This window comes from Camelus dromedarius, chromosome 10 (genome assembly GCF_036321535.1).
Source record: "Camelus dromedarius isolate mCamDro1 chromosome 10, mCamDro1.pat, whole genome shotgun sequence".
Classification (NCBI taxonomy): domain Eukaryota; kingdom Metazoa; phylum Chordata; class Mammalia; order Artiodactyla; family Camelidae; genus Camelus; species Camelus dromedarius.
This window is the reverse complement of record NC_087445.1, coordinates 34,404,760-34,427,119: the sequence shown is the minus strand read 5'-3', so window position 1 is coordinate 34,427,119 and position 22,360 is coordinate 34,404,760. Positions and strand designations below refer to the sequence as shown.

At 46.9% G+C, this 22,360-nt stretch overlaps 1 protein-coding gene across 2 annotated transcripts in view; it reads left to right on the top strand.

Annotated features, from left to right (window-relative positions):
- Window positions 1-15,976, top strand: part of DMRT1 (doublesex and mab-3 related transcription factor 1) — a 92,654-nt gene extending 76,678 nt beyond the window's left edge. For both annotated transcript variants that reach the window (XM_031449801.2, XM_031449800.2), the window contains exon 5: window positions 14,855-15,976. In XM_031449801.2, the coding sequence (XP_031305661.2) occupies window positions 14,855-15,009 (155 nt within the window). In that variant the 3' untranslated portion in view covers window positions 15,010-15,976. The remainder of the gene's footprint in view (window positions 1-14,854) is intronic.
- The last annotated feature ends 6,384 nt before the right edge of the window (window positions 15,977-22,360 follow it).

Here is a 22,360-nt window from a genome sequence, read left to right as displayed (position 1 = left end):
CTGCCTGGGGCTGGCAGTCCAGCCTTCCTGAGGCTTCCTGTTTCATCGCCGGGCACCTGCCAGCCTGCTCTCCTTAAAGAACGCAGTTCACTCCTACAGGGCGCGAGCAGAGAGCGGTGCGCCCAGAAGTGGCCTCTGTGTTCTTTGATTTCCTTTTATCCTTGATTCTGTCTTTTTATATCACTTTTTATTACTCTGAAAACAATACATGTTTACGAGAGCAAATTAAATCTGATGTTATTTGATTGTTTGGTTTTTTTCACAGAAGGTTCTAAGTACTTTTTAAATAAATGAATGACCTTAGTTTTGCACTGTAAAAAATTTCCCCCTTAACTACCAAGCACGTTCAGTATTTTTGTCTTTTCCTTTTCTCTCAGTTTTGTCTGGTACGGTGTTACAAGTAGCAGTATTTCCTAACGAAAATAATTGAAAGTTCATTTTATTCTCTGCTCTGACACATACAATTCAGGAACATCTCTGAAGCACTAGAAAACAGGAGACTTACTGTTAGCGGAAAATAATTGTCTTATAACCTCGGTTCTTTAAATGCCAGTCGTTTTCTGGTTAGCCACAGGACAACATTCTAATTAAGCGCCTGCAAAGCAAGTGAAAGGAAAGCTGATTATCAGTGTGAGAGTCTCTTAGCGGTAGATGCTTTGAGAGGCTGTGCACTCCATCCTAGGGTGGGGACGCAGACCAGGCTGGGCCCAGAACCTCACTTAGCAAGAGTGTGTCTTTGTGGAAACCTGACATAGTAAAGGTGAAATGCTAGGATTCACCCACTTCATGGCAGTACCTTCTGTATACTGAGTGGTTTCGACAACACTTGAGAAACTTGTCCTGCCCCCAAACATGACATCTGTGCAATGTCTAGAAGCTACCTCTGAAATGAAAATGCCATTAGGAGGGTCAGAGCATGAAGCCCATGTTTATCTCTTAGTAAGAGCTTAGTTTAACTGGATTTTTTTTTTTTTTTTTATCAAGAACCCCAGGCAGTATCCTGAGAGGATAGAACTGTGTCTGGAGCGGGAGAGGGGGTGTTGTAAGGTGTAATTTGGCAGAGGGGGGCCTAGGGGAGAGGATCAGGGAGCACCGGATACCTAAGAACAGAAAAGTAGTGCACGGAGGTGAAGGAGGGACAAAGGATCAGGCAAAGATATGACTGAGAAAAAAACTCACCTTCCATCTCACTTTGCTTCAGGTGGCCCCTGGTGTACATTTGAAGCAGTTACTGGTTATCTGCTCCCTTATTACGGAAACGCACAAGCAGAGGAAGGAACAGTGTCGATTGAACATAATTTTTAAAAATTACAACGGCTTTTAACATTATTGTCCTAGTAATGAATGTCCGGGATTGAGATTCAGAGTGTTAAACTGTTGTCTGCAGTCACATCCCAGAACGTGACCCAGCTAGGCTCTGGTCCCAGGTGTCTCTGACTGCAGGTGTCCTTGGCGTTTTCCTTACGTGGACAGAGACTGCTTTATCCTTTCATCTACAATAGTGCTGGGCCCAGAACAGACCCTTAGTAAATACTCAATGAATTAAGTTAGCACCACACTGTCTTCTTTAATGCTTCTGAAGAGTGTTCGCTAGTTCTGGAGCTGGATGAGAAAATAAAGAGGACCAGCAGTAACCACCGTGCTCCTGAGTACTCGGCTCCCTAAGGTCTCTTCCAACGCCTTGGATGTGAAATAAAGCATGTTCTGAAATTTATGCTTTAAAAATTATGGTGTAATCAAAAGGCCTAGCAGCACATAAACTTGACAGTTCACGTAATTTAAATAACGTTTCTGATTCCCAGGAAGCTTGCAGATAACTGTGGAAAGCCGAAAGCCTTCCACATGTAAACTGGTCACTTTTGAGATGAGCTGGTACCTTCTGAAATTAGCAGGTTACTTAAGCTTGAAGGAGCTGAGGTCACCGTTTGTTATTTGATTGCTCTTTGCTCTAAGCTTCGAGAGCAGCCAATAATGCAGTGAGAGCTGGACTTTCACTCTTGTTTTCAAATTAAAGATTTAATTACAGTCTTCACTGAAGATGAACCAAGTGTGAAAAGACCTGATCTGCTTGAAATGCGGGACCGAGGAGGAGTGTGTGGGTTGGAGCCAGTGCTCTGGCACTTAAATACTTTCAACAGTAGCATTGAGGGCGAAATCAATTATCTTGTGACCAAATACTGGCCTGTTGGGTAGTCAGAGTCAGTGAAATTTATATTCTTCTTGTTTGTCATTTTTTAAAGTTGAGAGTTTTATTCCTTAGTTGTTCTTCTGATAGACTACAGGCTTAAATCTCCTAAGACTTCAAAGGTTTGAAAGATACACATCTGTGAAATTTGTGGAGACTTGCTTTGTAGATTGGTACATGGTCATTCTGTGCTAATGTTTCAGGGGTGCTTGTGGTTGGGGCCAGAGTTCTATGTACATCTGTTGAATCAAGCTTTGTGTTGTCACATCTTCAGTCAGTCAGTCATCAGTCAGTCAATAATAATGAAAGCAGTCTATTCAAAATCTATCTGACGGCACCATATTACCTAGTTTTTAAGGTGGTAGTTTTTATAAGATTCTTTTGCTTTGGAGAAAAAAAAAGTCTATATACCTTTCAGTCTTCCAGCTTCCGTCCTGATATTTCTCTGGGTGTCCAGAGGGATGTTATGTTCATCCAAGGACTGGGTTTAAGAATAGGTTCATAAAGTCACACTAATTCACCATCATTGAGAAATGATCTGCTCTGATTAAATGAGTTTTCCAAATAACTGATAATTTCTCCAGCAATTGCCAAAGTTCTCTGCCTCCCCACCTTTACAAAATGGATTCTTTTCTTTCTCACCTCAGGATGTTGAACCTTCCTTGAGGGTTCGGGTTCATTGCCACAGACATCTGTTTTTGTGCTCCCAGCTCACCTGGTTCCCCACCCGCTTTTTAGGTTTCCTTGCCCCTTCCGTGACGTGGGCTGGCGGCTGTCACTTCTCTCCTGCCATTAGCGCTGCCCCCCACCCCCGTTCCTTCTGTGCTCACTTGTTTAGTACTCTGGCTGTGTTGGTTGGGATCTGGGAAACAGATTGGCCGGCTCTGACCGGTGAGACTGACCGTTCATTCGTTCCTCACCACCACTTGCGGAGCGCCGGCCAGGGGTGAGGCCTTCAGCTGGCGGCTCCCAGAGGGCCTCCACCGAAGTCTGAAGTGGACCGTGGCCTGTTGCTGGGGGGCAGTTGTTAGGTCAGTGATGGAAGACGGTGGGAGGGTGAGAGTGCCACAGGAAGGTTTAGGGAAGCTAGCTCTGGAGCCGGGCTGAGCTGTGGAGACTGGGGAGGCAGTGGGACCAGCGTGAGCTGGGTGTCAGAGGCAGGGAACCCAGGTCAGTGCGGGGATCGAGAGCAGGAGCGAGTCTGGAACATGGCTTCCCTGCAGGGAGACGTGGGGAATCAGGTTGCCCCTCAGACACCAGGCCAGTGAGATGGGACTTCTTCAGAAGCCTCCAAAGGTGTTTGTTTAGGGAAAACATCTTGTTAGACACATGCTTCTGGAAGAATAACTAAGTGGCCATCCTGGGGGAATTAGAGTGAAGTAAAGACTGGACAGGGTGATCAGATGGCTGGCGGATGAGGGCTGTGGAAAGGGGATGTGTGGGAGCTTCTGTGCAGTTCAGGAGAGCAGGACTCAGCAGCAGCTTAGATGTGGGGGGTAGAAAGGGGTCTGAGAGAGACCCTGAGCTGCAGGGGAAGTGGGCGTGCTCAGGACCCAAGGGAGAGGGGGTGGCAGGTTCATCGTAGGAGGAGATGATGGTTTCAGTTCTAAACATGTGCATTTGTGTGTGTGTGTGTGTGTGTGTGTGTGTGTGTGTGTGTAAGCTCATCCAGGTGGAGATGTTCAGCCGATATTTCAAATACATAAGTAGTTCTCAGTGAGAAACCAGGGCAGGAGATAGTTGTGAAGTCATTTGCAAGGAGGTGATATTTAAAGCTTGTGTGACCTAAGGGTACCAGCTGGAGTAGTTAGGAGAGTCTGTGCCCAGGGTTTGGGCAGGAGAAGTGATAGTCGGGGGAGAAAGCCTGGAGGGCAACTGAGGGAGGTGAGGGGAGGGGGCATGTCAGGTGTCAGAGCTCCAGGGCAAAGAGGAAAAGACCACAACAGGCTGTGGGCTTTGGGGACCAGCAGGTCATGAGTGACCTCAAGGAAGCTTTTCTAGGAATGAAACAGCCAGCAGCTTGCCAGGCATAACCCAGTGAGTGATGGGCAGTGGGTCGGCTCTTCAGTTAAGTTTGGTGGTAATCAGAGACAGGGTGGCGGGTCAGGGTTGGGGAATAGTAGGAAGAAATGGAGGAAAGGATTACTAGAAAAGAGTCAGAAAACAAAATCCCACAAATCACACCATTAGGATAGTTATCATTTAAACCACAACAACAGCAGCAGCAGAATAAGAAGGGTGGCTGAAGATGTGGAGAATTGGAGCCCTGGTGCGTTGCTGGTGCGAATGTGAAATGGTGCCCCTACTGGGGAGAACTGTGTGGTGGCTCCTCAGAAGCTTCAAAATAGAAGTAACACATGATCCAGCCACTCTACTTCTGGGAGCATACACAAAAGAATGGAAAAGAGGGACCTGAACAAATATTTGAACACCAGTTTTCATAGCAGCACTATTCACAATAGCCAGAAGGCGGATACAACCCCTGTGTCCACTGATGAATGACTGGGTAGACAGAATGTGATGGTACACACAGTGGGCGATTATTCAGCCCCCAAAAAGGGAAGAAATTCTGCCACATGCTACACCATAGGTGAACCTTAAAGACATTATGCTAAGTGTAGTAAACCAGCCACAAAAACAACCACTGTGTGATGCCACTTACATAAGGTGGCTGGAGTAGTTATATTTAGAAAGTAGAAGGGTGGTTACCAGGGGCTGCGCAGACAGAACACAGACTTATTGTTAACAGGTACAGGGTTTCAGTTTGGGAAGATGAAAAAGTCCTGGAGATGGCGGGCTGGTGAAGTTTGCACAACACTGGGAGATACTTAATACCACTGAACCGTTACACTTAAAAGTGGTTAAAGGGATAACTTTTTTGTTATCTGTATTTTACCACAATAGAAAAATTTTCCTAAACAGAAAACTAAATCCTGAAAGAAGACCAATTTTTGGACTAGTGGGAGGAAGACTTAAATAAAAATTGTCTTACGCTTTGGTCAATACCTGCCAGCATGGGTTTCCTTCATTTGGTTGAGGCTGAGCCTGGCTGACCAGCACCAGCAGGCCCTGCCCAGAAGCTCCTCACCCAAGAGACCAGGCGTTATTCTGAGAAGCCCCTAAAAAAAGACTACGGTTAAGTTTGGCTTCAGACAGGATGCGGCTGGGGGAAAAAGAAAATCTTTTCTTGAAAGCAAACTAAAATACTTGTCAAAACACGATGTCTTCTCTCCTGAAGCAATTAAAAAATATCGTGAACCCCTGGAGAGGGGAGGGCGCAGTCACATTTCCTGAATGCCTTATATCACCGCAGCTTTTTAAAGGCTCAAGTCTTTTCTTGGGGTCTGACTGAACAGGTGGCATTTTAAACAAACAAAAAAATGTTTTAAGAAATACATATATGAAAATATTAAGTATGGGTGTCTTATGCAAAGTGTGCAAATACTCTTCAGGAAAGACAGTTTGTGCTGTTTTTTTTCTCTTTACCCTTAACGTGAATTGTTCCAAAAGAGTGTATTCTTGAGCCTGTAATCTGAACTGCCTTATCCATCCATGATGGCTGTGTTGAATTTAGGAGGTAGAATAACCTGTGTGACTGAATAGGCATGTATTCTCCTGCCTGGAAATGCCTGGAATTTTCTATCCTGGTTGATTTCATCTGATACATGTTGTATTTAAGTGTGTCTTGGTGTTTGCTTACTTCTTCTGTGCCAGATAAAAATATTAATAATTACTCATCTTAAATTTCCTGTGATGCTAGTTAGAAAGAAAGAGAAGAAATTGGCATAGCATAAGGAGCTGATACTGGTGAAGTTTTGCATTGCCTTTTGAAGAAGGCAGACTCTCCTAATAGAAAAGATAAAATAATTTACCAGACACAATCTTCTACCCTGCTACTAGCATAGCACTTGAGGCGTGGTATTTATTTTCAAATTATAAGCTGTGAGTTTTACTCACATTCTACTTGAGAAATGGGTCATGAACTTTCTCTATATTCATTTAGTTGCAAAGAATCAGAATATTTTTAAATGAAAGAGTACCCTAAAACCCATACAGCTAAAGCTGCACATATTACATACATACTTTGTTAAATATGTTTTATCGGAGATGATCTAATTCCAAAGTGAAAGGTTGACCCCAGGCTGGTGGATTAGCTGGAAACTGAGCTCATTTGGGGCCCCAGTCAGAAGGCAGCTGTGTTCATTCTCTTCATGACCGGCTCTCCTGGCAGTGGTGTGGTCTCCAACACTTTAATCCTTTTTCTTTGTCTTAACAAGACATCCGTGAAGGTTGAGATTTCCATCATATATTATCCTTTAAGGCTGAAGCATCTGCGGTTCGTTCTTTTCAGTGTGAAGAAAACTCTCAGCAAGGCTACTTTAAAAAATTTCTCTTGTTGCAAAACAGCTGGACAGAGGCACCCTAGTTTCTGGGATGACAAATGCCACAGCTTTCCCTGAATCAAATGGAAAATCTGTTCCAGAGGTGACTTGTAGAGCCTCTTGTTTGCCTGGTCTGCCTCAGCTCTTGAGATGATCACACATTTAAACTCTGTTTCCAGATGCAGTTGCACGTGTGACCACACTGTCCTGGCACCATGCAGGCACTTGGCCTGCCTTGCATTGCCGAGTCCCCAAGGAACGTGGTCCTGCGGGCCGGAAGCCAGACTCCTGGGCCTCAGCCCCAGCTGAGATCACATTCTAGGGTGTATTTGTGGCTTTTCTCTTTGCCTTGATGCCCAGAGTCTTTGGAGTAAACACAGATGGAATGAGATATAAACCTGGCACTTTAAAATCCTCAAAGCTGGTTTGAGACTCGCACTGCCTTTGCCAGTGCGCGGGTTAGCCCTGCCGCGTGGGGGCAGCGTGTCTAGTGAAGATGCATTTGCACGGTCTCGGTCTCTCCCCCTCGCGCAGTCGTTACTCAGCACTCGCTGGCTGCGCCGCACCTTGCCGGACCAGATTGTGTGCCGTAGATGTTCTCAGCTGGGTTTCAGTTTAGCAGGTGTCAGTGTTCCACCTGGCAGACTTCCTGTTTCTGCCGGGAGGTGGTTGTCTGGCTCCCGGCCCCGGCCCGGCTCAGCCAAGTCCCTTCCCGTTGGCCCAACCGCAGGAAATGTCATGTGCACCTGAAGTCCCGGGAAAAGCACAAAATAACAGGCTTGGGTTTCAGTGTGGAATTCATCTTAGCTTTCAGCCCTCTGGTGTGTAAAGAGGGACGAATAAAGTAAAAGTTACCTTTCCCTGAACATCGAAATTGAAACTGGCCACTAATTCTTTTTTTTTTTTTTCTTTCCTTTCTCAACCAGTGCTTAATAAAAATTCTGCTAATTTCTTGGTCCTGTCTTAGGCAATGTAGTCTGGAGACTAAGTCACACTTTTCCCCTGAAGAAGCACACACTCTCAGGCCAGGGGAGATGTCTTCACCTCTACAGATGATTTTGTCATATACCATCTCTGCCATCCTCAAAGCAGCTTTGTGAAATACATCATTATCCTCCTTTTTACAGTGAAAGAAATTGAGGCTCAAAGGCGTTATTGAGGTGCCAGTGTCTGATGGCAGAGTTCATGGTCTTTCCACAGATTCTCAGGTGGCTGCTGTTGGGAGGTGGGCTCAATCCAGCCTAACAGACCCTCTGAAATGAGCAGAGCTGGGCAGGGCAGGACCCCTCAGCCCTCTTGCCCTTATCCGTGCACGTATGTGGTGGGAAAATGGTCTGCCTCCCTAGAGATAAGAAGCTGGACCAGAGATGACAAGCACTGAAGAAAGACTAAGCAGGGCAGCGGGAGCATGGAAGAGGGCAGCAGAGGGGAGGATGAAGGCGGGGAAGTGATGCTAGGAGTCGGGCTCGGTTCAGATGGCATCTAGTGCTCAGGTGCTGCAGGCCACACATGTGGGTGACTAAGTGGTAAAGCTGTGTACAGTTGTCATGTGGGCTTTTCAGATGCATCAGGCTTAACGGGGCCCCAGCACTTTATATAGAACCATCCGAAGTGCTCTATCCTGTGCCCATTTTACAGATGAGGAAACAGGCACGGAGAAGGTAGGGCACTTGTCTAAGGTCTTAGGTTAATAGGAGAAGGTCCTCCTCCAAAGTCCACACACCTCACCCCAGTCCTTTGTTGCCTTCTGACTGAGGGTCAGCTTCTGGTAGCCCAGGGCTCCAGGTACCTAATAATTGTAGATTAAGAACCATGAGACCCCTACTTCTTTCGGGACATTAAAGCCTGTGCCCAGGACTTCCCAGAGTTTTCAACTTTATTTTTGAGGACAAACTTAAGCTCAAAAAAAAAGAGATCTTCCTGCTTTCAGATACTGCTGTCTGAAGGAAGGGCTTGCTTGACCATTGGATAATAACATTATTTTTTGTATGGTTTATAAAGCATGTCCAGAGGCATTCTGCTCCTTGATTTTCATTTGACACCAGCCATATTCTCACCCTCCTCTCAAAAAAATGAAAAAGGCAGAGCTTATGTAAGGAGGGACCTGTTGTCCAGACAAAGAGTATGTTGTTCCCCAAATGAAGTAAATGTGTATTCCTGGTTCCTAGCTCTCTCAAGGCCCATGGATGTGTGGCCCAGAGGGAACAGACCTTGTGCTAAATCCTGATTGGATTCTGGCACCTTCAAAAGCAAGAATCTTCTGACTTTAAAGTACTGACTCTGCAGACAAAGGAAGTAAGAAAACTAAATATGTACTCAGTAATTATCACAATGGCCTGCGGTTGGCCTCATTTTACAGATGGGGGTCTGATGCTAATCCCATCACCAGGTAGCATAGGGGATTTCTTCAGAGTCCACTTTGTGCTTATTTCACTGATGGGGAAAACCGAGCAGAGTTAGTCAGTGTGAGGACTTACCTCAGAATGTTGTCACCAAAGAGAAGAAAGAGCCACACTTTTTAGGTTTTGAGATGGAGTATATTTTGGGTAAAGCACAGTGGATTAGAGCACCTTTGAGTGTTTGGAGTGTGTTTCACTCAGTGCTGCCTCCCTGGATGAGACCAGCCAGCTGCGCCAGGCACAGTGAGTTAACCCCTTGCGCGCACACTTGCCCACTTCAGGAGGGGTGCGGGAAGAAATGAGTTCATGGAAGAAGAGTCTGCACAACTCGGGCCACACGGAGGGTGAGAGAGAGGCCACGGGGCATCCCCGCTGCTGGTGGGCAAGAGGTGTCTTGGGAGGTGTGGATGACGAGGTACTTTGAGGGTGTGAGTGCCTGCAAGGGTCAGGCGGCTGTCACAGACACATTGCTTGTTCACAGGCTTGCTTTGAGACTTGAGCTGGTTTTGGTGACCTCCTCTCCTATGAAATAAACAGGGAGTGGGGGGTGCAGAAGGGTCTGTGGCGGAGGGTGGGAGTCGGGGCCGAGAAGGAATGTCTGGACCTGAGATGATACTGCCTGGGTCCCAGGCGAGGTGGGAAGCTGAACAGTTTCTTCTCTTTTCCCTTTTTGTGCACTCACCACTTTATAGACAAAAGAGCGTCTTTCCCTTCGTGTCTCAGTTGAACTCTGAGATTCTCGCCAGAGCCCTCAGCACCGGGCTAGTGGGTCTGCAGCGACAGCAGGGCCAGCCCGTGAGCCCAGGTCCTCATGCTCCCAGGCCAGCACGCTCTCCCATGCGCCGCTTAAGGATGCTTGAAAGACTTCAGTTTATTTTGAGAATTAAAAAGTTAGAGTATTATCTTGTGAATTGTGTATCCATGTTGTACATGAACTTTAGAGGGAGAGAGGCAGTGCCGCGGGTGGAAAACTATGTGCTTTCTGTTATCCGTCCCCCTCGTTTGTGAAGATGGCTTTGCCCAGGGGTTGCACAGGGTGTTGTAGTTGTAGCCAGGAGGGAGCACCAGGCATGTGCCTCCTTCCACAGACAGGAGCTCTCCTGTGTGACAGCTTGGCCACTTCTCTCCACAACACAGAGTGCAGAGCCGGCGCCTCTCAAAACTGGTGTTAGATTTTAGAGCTGACAATTAAGATAATGTTTTCAGGGAAAGCATAATCCCCAACAGCCCCTCTCTCTTGTCACTGCTCTTTAATTACACATAGGTGGAAAAAAGCATGCTTAATTGTTTCAAAGATTATTATTTTTTTAGTAAATGTATAGTAAATGGGGGAGATTAATAAAGGGCTATTCTCTTCTCAGCTTGTGGTTTCTAATTACATCAGTTACAGCTTAGCCTTCCTCTTCACTAGAGTGCAGGCATGAACTGGAAAAGAATGAGCTAATCCATAATAGATCAGGTGGAATAAAGATCTCCATTCATATCTTTACCTTTTATCCCTTGCTCTGAGTGCCAAGAATTAATGCTGTTTGAAAGTACAAACTGAACCTGCCAAGCCTCGGATAGCTGAGATAATCCTAATTATTTTCAATGTTAGTGAGAAGGGCAGAGTTCCACTCTGGAAAAGAGTTCTATTGTGAAACATTAAATATCTGCTAAGTGGTATTGATTGGGCATGATTTTATTTCCAAACACTATGGTTATCACTAAGCGGAAGAATTCCTTGTTTGAGACATTTTCATCAGCTTTTCATCAGACTCCTGGGCCTGCAAACTCTAGGAAGCTAAAGAGGCCAGCACTTTTGTTTTTTTTTCCTGTCAGCATCTAGGTGAAGAGTTGCTAACAGTTGAAGAATGCCACTTGCATTTTGATTTTTAAAATGGTTTCTTAGTGGGAGTTTAATAGTACTTAACAGATAGAAAAAGAAAATTTTTTTTTCTCCAGCATGAATATCCTGTTTTCTCACATCGCTGGAAGAGAATTATTCCTTCTGGTCCATTGACTTCCAACAGATCATTCAAGTTAAAAGTCAGGGGTCTTTGCAATGTCAAAAGATTTAGCAGTTAGATTGGTTTTTGTTTTGCTTTGTTTTTAGAGAGGTGGGTTTTAGGGGAAGTCTCTAAGGCTTTCCAAAAAGAATATTGGTAGTTAGATGGCATCACTGACTTCATCCTTTCCCCCTACATTGGTAAGAGTGATTATGTGTAAGGTTTTTTTGTTCGTTTTAAAATATAATAAAAGAAAGACCATTTAGCTCCTGTAGACAAATAGGCTGCTTGAGAGAAAACAGATACTGGGCTTGCTGGTTCAAACAAGGGTCAGCCTCAGGGTTTAGTCTCCTTTCATTGTAACACGAAAACAGATCAGATGGGCACGTCCTCCCTTTTTGTCCTTTTCTTACTTTTCAGTCTCTAGTCTCTTCTCTCCAGAAGTCATTTCTTCCCTGTCTATAAATGCTGGGAGCCTATGGATGATTACAGGGTAGCATAATCCTGAATTGTTTATTGCCTGTGAGAGCTTCCTGCCCCCCAGGCCCAACGCAGCTGCCCCCATCCCTGCCCCACCCCCGGCACCAGAGCAAAGCGCTCAGTCTTCACTCATGCAAATAGTAGTGTGTTGAGCATCTCCCGGCCAATTATTCTTTCTTTCTTTGGGTTTATTCCCCAGAGTGGAATTACCAGGTCAAGGGGTATGAACAGTTTTACGGTTCTTATTCTATGTCACTAGATTGCTGTCCAGAAAGATTGAACCAATTTCCAGTGCGACCAACAGCGTATCTTTCCCCACAGTCCCATGGACACTAGGCATTAGTATTTTTACAAAATAATGAAGGGGAAACTTTTGAGTTGAAATTAGCCTTCTGCAGGGCTCATTAGAATCAACAAGCAAAAAGAATTTTGGCTTTTTAAAAATTGGTATAAAATGATTTTAAATGACCAATTATTACTCTTTCCCCCCAATAAAGTTTAATGAAGCTGCATTTAAAGGAAGAGGGTACCCGAGGGACTAGATTTAAGGATGATAGTAAAATAAATTTTGGACATTAGTCACTAAGATAAACACTTACTAGATCTTTCATGCACTTGGAACTACTTTTACAAGGTGCTACACAGAATGAGTTAAACAGACAGATACTATCTCTAACTTCAACAGCCTATTATTCAAAGACAATGCTAAGCCTCGAACAAATGAAAGTAAAATGAACTAGATTTAAATTTTGAATGGAGAAAAGCTTTTAAAAATACAGGTATTTTCCCAAACAGGTTGAGTTCCTTTATTTGCATCTCCTCTGGAGTGCAGTCATGCGTTGAGTATGCTCAGAGCCTCCCTTAGTCTGTGCAGGTGACCCACTGTGTGTGTTTTTGTAGCCCCAGGTCACAGGAACACTTTTAAAGAAAATATCTACAAGGAAAGTGAGAGCAAAAAGGGCTATCCCAAAATTCCTTTCTTTTGCAGAATTCCTGTCCCTCCCTTTTTCAGTCCCAAGTGGGCTGAATGAGGAGTGGAGGGGTACCCCTAGGTCAGCTGTTAACTCTAAGCAGAAGGCAAACTCAGGGCTCAGAACATGTCTGGGGGACGCTTACCTGTTACCCTTTATAGCCTCTGCAGTAAACTGACAAGGGTCAGTTATATTTTGCTTCCTTAAACGCACACAGAAGTTGGGAAGGTTCCGTGGCCAGTGACTAAATGTGGCACCCAAGGGTGGGATGGTGCAGGGGTGAGAACAGGCCAGAAGGTGGGGCTGACCAGTGCTGCTCTGCCCTTGGCAGCTTCCACAGGGTCCCCTTTGTAAAGTAGGGAGAATAATTCTCAGCGATGGTTTGAGGGTTAAATGTAAACACTCATTATTAAAGTAAGTGGCATACAAGAAGCAGTCAGTAAAAGTGCCCTCCTTTCCCCATCTCTTCTATTCAGAGGACCTTCTATCACTGGTTTGAGGTGTAGGAATGAGGGTGGGCAGATTAACTCACAGATTCTGGTTGGCTCTTGGTGCTTCAGATCTGTGTGTAGAAACAAGATGTCTGAGCAAAGTCTGCTGTTCCCTGTGTATACAACATCCCTGAGCATGTAACACAATTCATAAATTATCTTGGATTTGTGGGGAAATTAACATCCATGTAACAATTCAAATTTAGTGAGCAACCTTTATGAACTGCAGTAAAATGAAGGTTTCATGTTTCATAAGTTCCCAGTTTAAGGGAGTTGCTATTATATATTTATACACACATGCACATGCTTTTTGGGGTATCTATAAAGTACTATTTAACTGCTTTTTCCTTTTTTTTTTAAAGCTTACAAACTAGTACCCTGCTTGCTTTTTATTTATGTTACTAAAAACTGAACAAATAATATCAATATCAAAAGTAAATTGCTAATCAGGAAACTACCTAGATTGTTTTTCAAAAATTTTAACTTACTCAGTTTTCAGATCACTCCTTTCCTTTTTGGATATTGAGGTAACTATCCAAAACTCTCCATCTGTCTGTCTCTATGTACGTCATGTTAGAAGAATGGGGCTTTCTGGAATAATTTGGTCCAGTAGAGTGGTTAAAGATCAGCTGCTTAAATCCCAGCTCTGTTCTTTTATTTCTGTGTCGTTCCACCAGCTGCAGCAAACCTTTTCCAAACCCATAACAAGCGTAAATAGTGTTCTCTTGTAAAAAGGTCTCTTTTCAGCATGGTAATATACCTTATTAAATTCCAAACATAATAAGTATTGATGGCAAACACATCAGGACCCAGTACAGCTTCTACTATGATTTAGTTCTCTACAAATGACTTCAGCACTCAGCTCCCAGTGCATTTTGCTAATTACATCATAGATTTCCCTATTGATGAACACAAGCTGAATTAACACAGGAGCACTAATGTACCCTTTCACCATTATTGTTGTACAAGAAGCCGTGGCAGATGCTGGCAGTTAGTTACACAAACATTAGTATTAACGATTGGCCATTTGGAATTGGTGACAAACTACTGCCCGGCAAAATCCTGAGGCTGAAACCAATCAGGAAGTTAATGAGGAGAGAAATTACCACTGCAGCTTCCCCTTAATTACATTCACACTAGGCAGGAAGGGAGTTCTGGGGATGGATCTAAACTCGGCTAAGGTTAAGAAGGTCAGAGACCCTTTTGCTTAAATTTTGTATCTACTGTGGCTTGTAAGGTTGCAAAAATTGTCCAACATATTATTACTTTTGCATTCTTCATATTTAATGTTGGTTTCCCAGTGACGTTTTATGTTTATGAGTTTGCTGTTAAAACCTTTACCTGACTTACCTGACTTCTGTTTCAGTGTTACATAATTTAATTTCTTTTACTTTTTGTGTTTTTAAAAAGGTTTCCTTCCCATTTACTGCTTTTTACCTTTTACAAGTTATGTATGCTAACCACCCCCTCCAAGTGCTAGTTTCCCTCTCTCCAAGGAAATAACAGGGACGTTGATAAGCTCTCACCTTCACTTGCTATATACTGAGAAACTAGGGTTACCTGTCAAACGGTAGAAATGACTTGGTTTGATCTTGCTTGGGGTAATTTGTCAGATGGATCGTTTGACAAGGCTCCTTCTGTTAGCATCCTTTATATAAAGGGGAGGGGCTCAGTTAAGGGTGGAAATAGTTTCCCCAAAGAGGGGGGAGCAGACTGTTTTTAATGAACATAAAATTGAAACACTGCTACCTAACTAACCTCTTAAGTTAAATAGATAATGCTGTGGTTTTTTTTTTTATTCTGAAGAAGCTCTGGGGATTTTAATTGGTGTCTATAAAAACGCTTTCAACATAGAAATTGCGGAGTACCTTTTTCTTTGTTGGAACCTAACTGAACACCGAATACAGAAATACTAGCCACTTGTAACTCACTCTTCTCCCTCTGTCTCCACTTCCCAGTATTCTCGCCACCTAGCAGCCAAGATTCGGGCTTGGTTTCCCTCTCCAGCAGCTCTCCTATCAGCAACGAGAGCACAAAGGGAGTGCTCGAGTGCGAGCCCGCCTCGGAGCCCAGCAGCTTCGCGGTCACTCCCGTCATCGAGGACGACGAGTAAGCGTTTGGCGTTCATTTGGAGCCGCAGGCTTGTTCCATTCATACACAGGGTTTGTTGTTAACATTTTGCTTTTTGACTTACGTTGCCAACTTAACTGTTGAGGATGCATTTGGTTTTTACTCCGTAGAGCTTAGCCCAGAGGCTAGAACACATTTGGAATAGTTTAGGATCTGTGACTGCTATCTGCAACAATTAAGTGCTTTGCTCACGGAGTTCAATCTCAGATAGTTGTTGTGCCCCTCATTTTTTATGACACTAGTTTACATGTAGTTTTCAAGAAGTACAATAATTCACTCAAGCAGAGCAGTACACTTGAATCTAAATGTGTCATAATTAGATATTATAGTTTTAAAATGAAATCCTAGGTGCCTTAGGTTTTTTGAAATTTAGTATTTTAATACAACTGCAAAAATATAAATTTAGCCAAAATACCTGACTGGTGAGAAGAGCAGACAGTTAGTGATTATTTTTGAAATCTGCAGAAGGTTAGAGGAAATAGAAATACTGTATGTTTGTGTTGCTGTTGGAAAAGCCAAGCCCCATCCCATCCCCTCAAATCCAAAACATGACTGAAATATAGTCAGAAGGAAAAATTAATGCCTTTGAGAATTGCTGCCTTTTCTGTAAAGGGTAATTTGAAAGCAGTACAATTTAAAGTAACCCTAGTAATGCAGAAATTTCCTGTGTGTTTCTTCAGAATAAGAGTTTACGATACATATTCTACTACAAGAAAAAAATGGATGCAATCTAGATTATTTTGTAACGTTAGGTTGTAAGCTGATTTGAAAATAAGTACATCTTTATAAGTTACTACAGATTTCTGAGTTCATTATTTTGTTAAAAATTGCTTGTGAAGTACTTCCTTATGTAACAGAAGCCATCCTGAAATGAAACTAGTCTAAAAAAAATTTCATTGTTCTGTGTAGTTGCAGCTGTACCTGAAATAAAAATGTTATTGATGACTGAATTTTCTTGTGTGTATATTTGGTGAGAGGTATTAAACAGGAAAAAAGAAATTACTTGTATTTTCTTCGCTCTGTGCTTTGAAAACATCTATTTGATTTCACCCCCATCTGTTGTAATCAATAACCTGACCATCTTGTTTTTTATTAAATGCACTTACTCTTAATTTCATCCACCAGTGGTTTTAGAGAGAATAATGTGGAGTTACCTATATAGGTTTGACATTATAAATCACTTCTTGGGGCTGAATCGTATAGCGGTATCGATTGATCCTGATATATCACAGAAATTTACTGTCACTTCTGTTTTCAATTAAAGATACAATCAGTCAGATAATGACTTAATTGGATTTTACAGAAGATTGAGTTTTATTGCCCAGTGCTTTACGAGTTTAGTTAAGGAAGATCATTTTATCACACTTGTCAGGCTGCTGCTACTGCAGCCGAGTGCCCTTCGGGGCGGCTGTAGCTGTAGCTATTGTGACGGTGACGCTGGGCGGCTGCAGGGCGCGCAGGGAAGGTCTGGGCAGTCGAGTCACCACCTCCAAAGCGTTAATGGTGGCTTCTTACAGATGAAGATCCCTTGCTCACCTGCGCACTCGCTGTCCACTGCCCAGACTCCTCTCCATTTCTTTGAATAATCCTGGCTTCTGCGGATCCAGGAGTCTTCCAGTTCTTACCATTCCATAAACGACCCCAACACACTAATTTTGCCCGGTGTTTTTGATGGAGAAACTCGGCATGCCCCAAATGGGGGGGGGGGTGCGCGCGCGCGCGCCCTCTCCCAGCACAGCCCCCTTCAGTGCCCCTACATTTCTGGAAAGCCATGACGGAGGCCGGATAAGCGTGCCAGCGCGCTCTCAGACTCGACTGAGCACCCTCCGGGCCCCTGGTGCCCCCAGGGCACCAGGTTCTGGTTTCCAAGGCTGTGCGCAAACTGCCGCCCGGAGCTCGACTCCTGCCGCTTGAGCTTTGGGAACCACACTTATCGCGTGGGCAGCGCCAGCCCTTCGGAGAGACCCCTCTGGTCTACGCCCCGAGGGTCCACCTGCTTCTATCGCTGAGTCGGGTTCTCAATCCAGGCAGCCGCCGCGTGGGAGCGCCTATCAACGATCCAGCCCCAGAAAGGCCACTCCCAGCGCAAGGGCCAGGCCCTAAGACCGCGACGAGTCCAAGTGGAGTCTTGGGAAGGTTCTTCTCCACCGAATAGCCCCGTAAAATAGGGACCTGGGGCCTTCCTCCTGCGCCTGGTGGGGTGGAGCGGCCCTGCGATGCTCAGGTTTCCTTCACAGGGGCTTACTGATCGTTAGGGAGGAGGGCGCCAGGCAAGCCCAGGGCCTGGCCCAGGCAGACTGCGTAAGGAACTTACCACATTCTGAACACAAGGTAGAGCGCACACAGCAAGTTTTGGCTACTGGATTTTAACCGTATTTTAATGCCCACATTTGAGGGGCGATCAGTTTCTCTGAGCTCTGCTCCCTTGAACGGAAACCTGTAACAGCGAGGCCGCGTGCTCTGGGGCGGCAGCGGCGCAGTGCGCAGTGTGTGAGTGCGCACTGCTGTGGGCGTGTCGGGTGTCACTGCTCCTGCGCGGGGAAACCAAGGCAGGCGCGCAGGGCCTTCCTTTCCCGGGTTCTGGGCAAGCTGCCGCCAGACGATTTGAGGCTGTGGAGACAAGAAGCTCATGCATCTCTCCAGGGCTGTCTGCGGCTCCCCGCAGGGGCTGGGAGTGAGGGCGACCCTTACCCAATTCCAGCTGACGCGGCCCCCAGGCCCGCGCCCACCCTGGTGCCCCTGCCTCTCACCCCATTAGTGTACAGCGGACGCCCCGCTGAGGAACTAGGGCCTCGGAAAAGGCCGTCTGCGGGGCCCAGGGCGCGCTTGAAGACACTCGTCTCCCGGCTGCCACAATCCCTGATACATCTGCAGCGAAGACTCCCCAAAGCCCACGCACGAGACCGCAATTCCGGTCAAGGGCAGGAGCCGGCACCACCGCCTCCCTCCCACGTCATGGGAACTAGACTTCTGCCACGCTTAGAAATCGAGCCCCTCCCCGCTTCACGGGAACGGCAGTGCTGAACCGGCTTCACAGGCACACGTGGATTGCATTGCACCTGACGCTTGGCACCAAGTGGTATTAAAAGCGTTTTACAGAACGCGCTTCGCGTCGCAAAGAAACCCAGGGGGCGGCCTGTTGAGGGAAGGGGATCTTTCCTTGGCTCCCAGGCTTGGTCCTGCCCGCCCCACGGGTTGGGGTTGCGGAGGCTTCCCCGCACGCTGCCGCCCCGCTTGGCGGTTTGCTTTGGAAACTTGTGAGAGGCTTTTTGCCCGCTTTTCTCCCCACACGCACACGCACGCGGACCAGGCCTGAGACCTGTGCTGCTTGCCCGGAATCTGGCGCCCGTGAAGCTCAGCCGCCAACGACTCGAGATCATTAAAAGGCGCCTCCTCCCTCTCCCCCCTCACGGAAGTGTTGTCTTCCTCAACTCTCAGCAAAAATATCTGCAAACTTTTTGGCAAATCTAAAGCTGCTGTCGGGACAGCTGGGGAGGGTCCTGGGCGAATGGGCCTGGCAAGCAGGACTCGGGGCGGGGCGTGGCGTTGGGTGGGCGGAGCCCGAGTGCGCCGGAAGTCGCCCCGCCCAGGAGTCTCTGGCGGGGGGGAAGGGAGCCGGGAGTCTCGGCCTAGATCCCCGGGGGTGGGGCACCCTTCGAGTCTCAGCACAGCGTCTAGGCCTTGCCGCGTCGGTCCCGCGAGTGTGGCCTCGGTGCGTGGAGTTCGCATTCAACTTTCCCTGGGTTGCGGGCAGCGCTGGCCGTTTCCCATCTTTATTCCCGGTCCTCTTGAACCGAGAAGGGACTTCTCCGGAAGCCCTCACTTCCGACCACATTCCCTGGGGCAGAGCTTTGTTCCCGGACTGCGGAGGAAGTGGGGAAGAGGAAGAAAGTTCTGGAAAGGGGGCTTTTCTTGGGGAAGAACTGCACCAGCACCCCAAGAGCAAACAGTGGGGAAAAGAAACTGTCTTGTATTTTGAGTGGTTCTCTAAATTACCTAAAGTGGTTTCGTCGGCCTTTTTTGGTTTTGTTTTAAATTTTTAAGTCGCATGGGGAAGATTATTTAAAAACTTCTAAGGTCAGCGCTCTTCTGATTTCACCTTGGAGGGTACGTGCTTTTTATTTTTCTTTTGGCACAGAAGGCAGACGAGATTTGCCGGCTGTCCCGGGGATTCTCTTCCAAAAGGGTGTAGGGACCTGACCGACGTCCTCAGTCAGGCCCCCTGCTGCCCCGCGGGGTGTGTGCGACTCGGCCTATGAGCCCCGGGCGCCGAGTCTTCCGCTAGAAGTACACCCGGGCCAAGGCCTGATGAGGGAGCGATCGTCTGCGCCGGGTGGCTCGGCAGCCCAGGCCCGGCAGAAGCGCTCCGAGGGCGCCCTCTTCCAGACCCTCCCCTTGAAAGAGCGGGGCGGAGGTCGCTGCTCAAGGAGCTTCTCAGATGTTAGAGTGTAGGAGAGACACCCCTGCAGCCACCCTAGAAGATGGGGGCGAGCTCGGCCTTGTGTCTGGGCAGTGTGTGAGGAATCTGCACAGGTGGGAGCGCTTGCTCCCAGGCCTAAGAGTAGAGTTGTCTTCCAGAGTTCTAGAATACACTGGGCCGAGCAGCAGCACCTGTGCTTTCTGGGCCCCCGTTTGCTCCGAAAGGCCTCCCACTGCCAAATGTTGTGGGGTTGGGACTGTCCAGGATCTTCCTTGGGCTCAGCGGCGTCCCGGGCCCGCCAGACGCAGGTTAAGTCACTTCCCGGTCGCACGGTCTGCGCCCTCTGTCCCGCGCCCCAGAGGGCGGCTTCGGGGATGCCATGGACGTGCACACGAGCCTCTTCTCACTTAATTGTGGGAGACAAGGGCATTATTGTCACCTCAAGAAAGTGACTGCTGGCTTCCCCACCGCCTCGCTAGACATTTGTCTCCTCTTTAAATATGAAGCTGGCCAGAGAGCGATGCCGAGAGGCACGGACAGGGTGAGAGCTGAGAAGTTCATGCCCGGGGAGAGGGAGCCCGTTTTCCTGCTTTTAAAGGGCTTTTTGTAGGCCCTACCCTCCAGCGTCACAGTGGTCGAGTTTTAAACAGCGGAATAGGAACCTTGACCTCCCCTTCCATGAGAATGCAGCAAAGCAGAAAATTTCCTGATGTATTATACATCCGGGACAATATGAAACTGTCCTTTTGATTAAGTGCCGCTTGCGGCACTTAGACTTCTAGATTTGGAGTCTGAACATCCTCAGTTTCTCAGCAAGGACACCTGCATTACAAACTTTCATATATATATGGACACACACACACACCATGAGATTGTGCGCCAAGAGAAAGAGAACCACATACACACACTTTCACCCTTTCGCTGTTAATACCTATAGCAACTCTTAATTGTGGTTTGAAAACACGCGGACCCCTCCCCCCCACCTAGAGCAGAACGCGAGTGGATCCAGTCTAGTGAGGTTATATTTACTTGTAATCCTTCCCCCTCCCTTTCCAGTTTCTTTGATGATTTTTCCCATAAGTGTCTAAGCCGCGGGGACTTAGTAGAAGCAGGCTGCTCCTCCTGTGATTCGGACCATATGCTTTCTACATTCATCCCCGCTCCGGCTTTTCTTCTCCACACTAACTGCTAACACGTTATAGTCACCTTGAAATTTCCTCTGCTATTTTCCAATTAAAAGCTTAATAGCCCTGGAAACGGAGTTCATGTGGTGAAGTTTACCATAGCCCCTTGTTCTGAAAGGCTTTCTGCTGGGATCCCATTATGTGCTTGAATAAACCCTTTCTGCAAACAGAAATGGGACTCGGGGTTGTCAGGTGTTGGGTTACAATAGACTTTGAGGCAGGGGACATTTTACCAACATAAATACAAACCTGTCCCTATAGGGCGATGTTGTCAAATACTGGGATATGGAAAACATTCCCACCAAATATGAGAAAAGGATTATTGCACTATATCAAATGAGTATTTAGATTTCAGCCCCCGATGTGCACTGGAGTGAACTGGGGCCGGGGACCAAATAATGCCGGACTGTTTGAATGGCAAAGGGATAGGGTGGCTAGGTGAGCAGGGAGGATAGGAGGTCGCCTTGGTAGTGGACATGCCCCCTAAAATCTGGTACAGAGCTCTGCTGCTTTCCTTTAAAAAAAAAAACAACTTTCCTCCTAAGTTCCCTATACCCGTTGGTTTCACTGTGTGGAGAAAATCAGGAGAAATTTGGCTTTGAAAAAAGGTTGTGGTCCCTGCATTCCCAAGAGACCTGGAGATTTCAGCGCGAAGGTTCCCAGATTCAGTGTCATTCTAGGCCCTCTAAGTCTCTCCTCACATGAAGCGACTCTGCCAACTCCCCACTTCCCGGCCTCTGAGCCACGGGGCTGCGGGTGACCTCCAGTCCCGAGAGCTTCTGAAGTTTCTCCCACTTTTGTTTTAGGGCTTGTCTTCCCCCTTTCCCCGTGAAGTTTGGGAGGAGAGGATCGCCGAGCTGGTGGTGGGGAGGAGGGCTGGGGATAGTGCCAGACGCACACGGCTTTGGAAGCAGCTCTCACACGGTTATCACTCGTGCACGTGATTCCTTCCCGTGGCCCATCTGGTCCGCAAGTCAGAAACAGGGGAGGAGGGGTGCAGCCAAAGGCTTCAAGGGAAATGCACACGACCAGGTTCCCTTTTAAATCTCCTCGCCTCCTGGAATCACCCTTCTAGGCGGAGGGGTTGGCTGCTAGAACACCTGGTGGTACTTGAATTCACAGCAAACACAGAGGGGCTTTTTCGGGTTGCTTGTTTGCTTCCACCAGGGCAGGGCAGAGAAAAGCGGCCTCCCTGAGAGGACAAGGGCCGCTCTACAGCCTGACGGTTGGCCATTGCAGCAGACTCGTCTATGCTCTGGTCTCGCATTCGATTCGTCAGACCGCCGAGAGAGGAGTTCAGGGTCGGCTCCCAGGAGCTTGCGGACCAACAGTCCGGGACTGCTTCGCTCTGAGCCGTTGTGCTACTCTGCGCCGCTGTATCCACCTACTTTTTTGTTTGTTTGTTTGTTTATTGCATTGGAGGAGGGTATTCTTACACTGGCGGAGGGTGCCTGTGTTTTTGTGGCGGTCGTCTGCCTTAAGCCAAACCGGTTCCGGTAGGAGATAAGAAAAACACAAATAGTTTAAACAGTTTTACGCTGTCATCTGGTGCAAGGGCCCTCTCCCACCCCTACCCATAGACACTGGGTGGGGGTGTGTGGCCCCATCCCTTATCCATGACTAGATCACTGAGTCCGTGGGGATTTGAACTGGGTCATGCCAGACCTCCGTTTCTCTCAAAGATTTCTGGACAGAGGGGCGATCATATTAGGTAACTTTAGGGGCGCTAA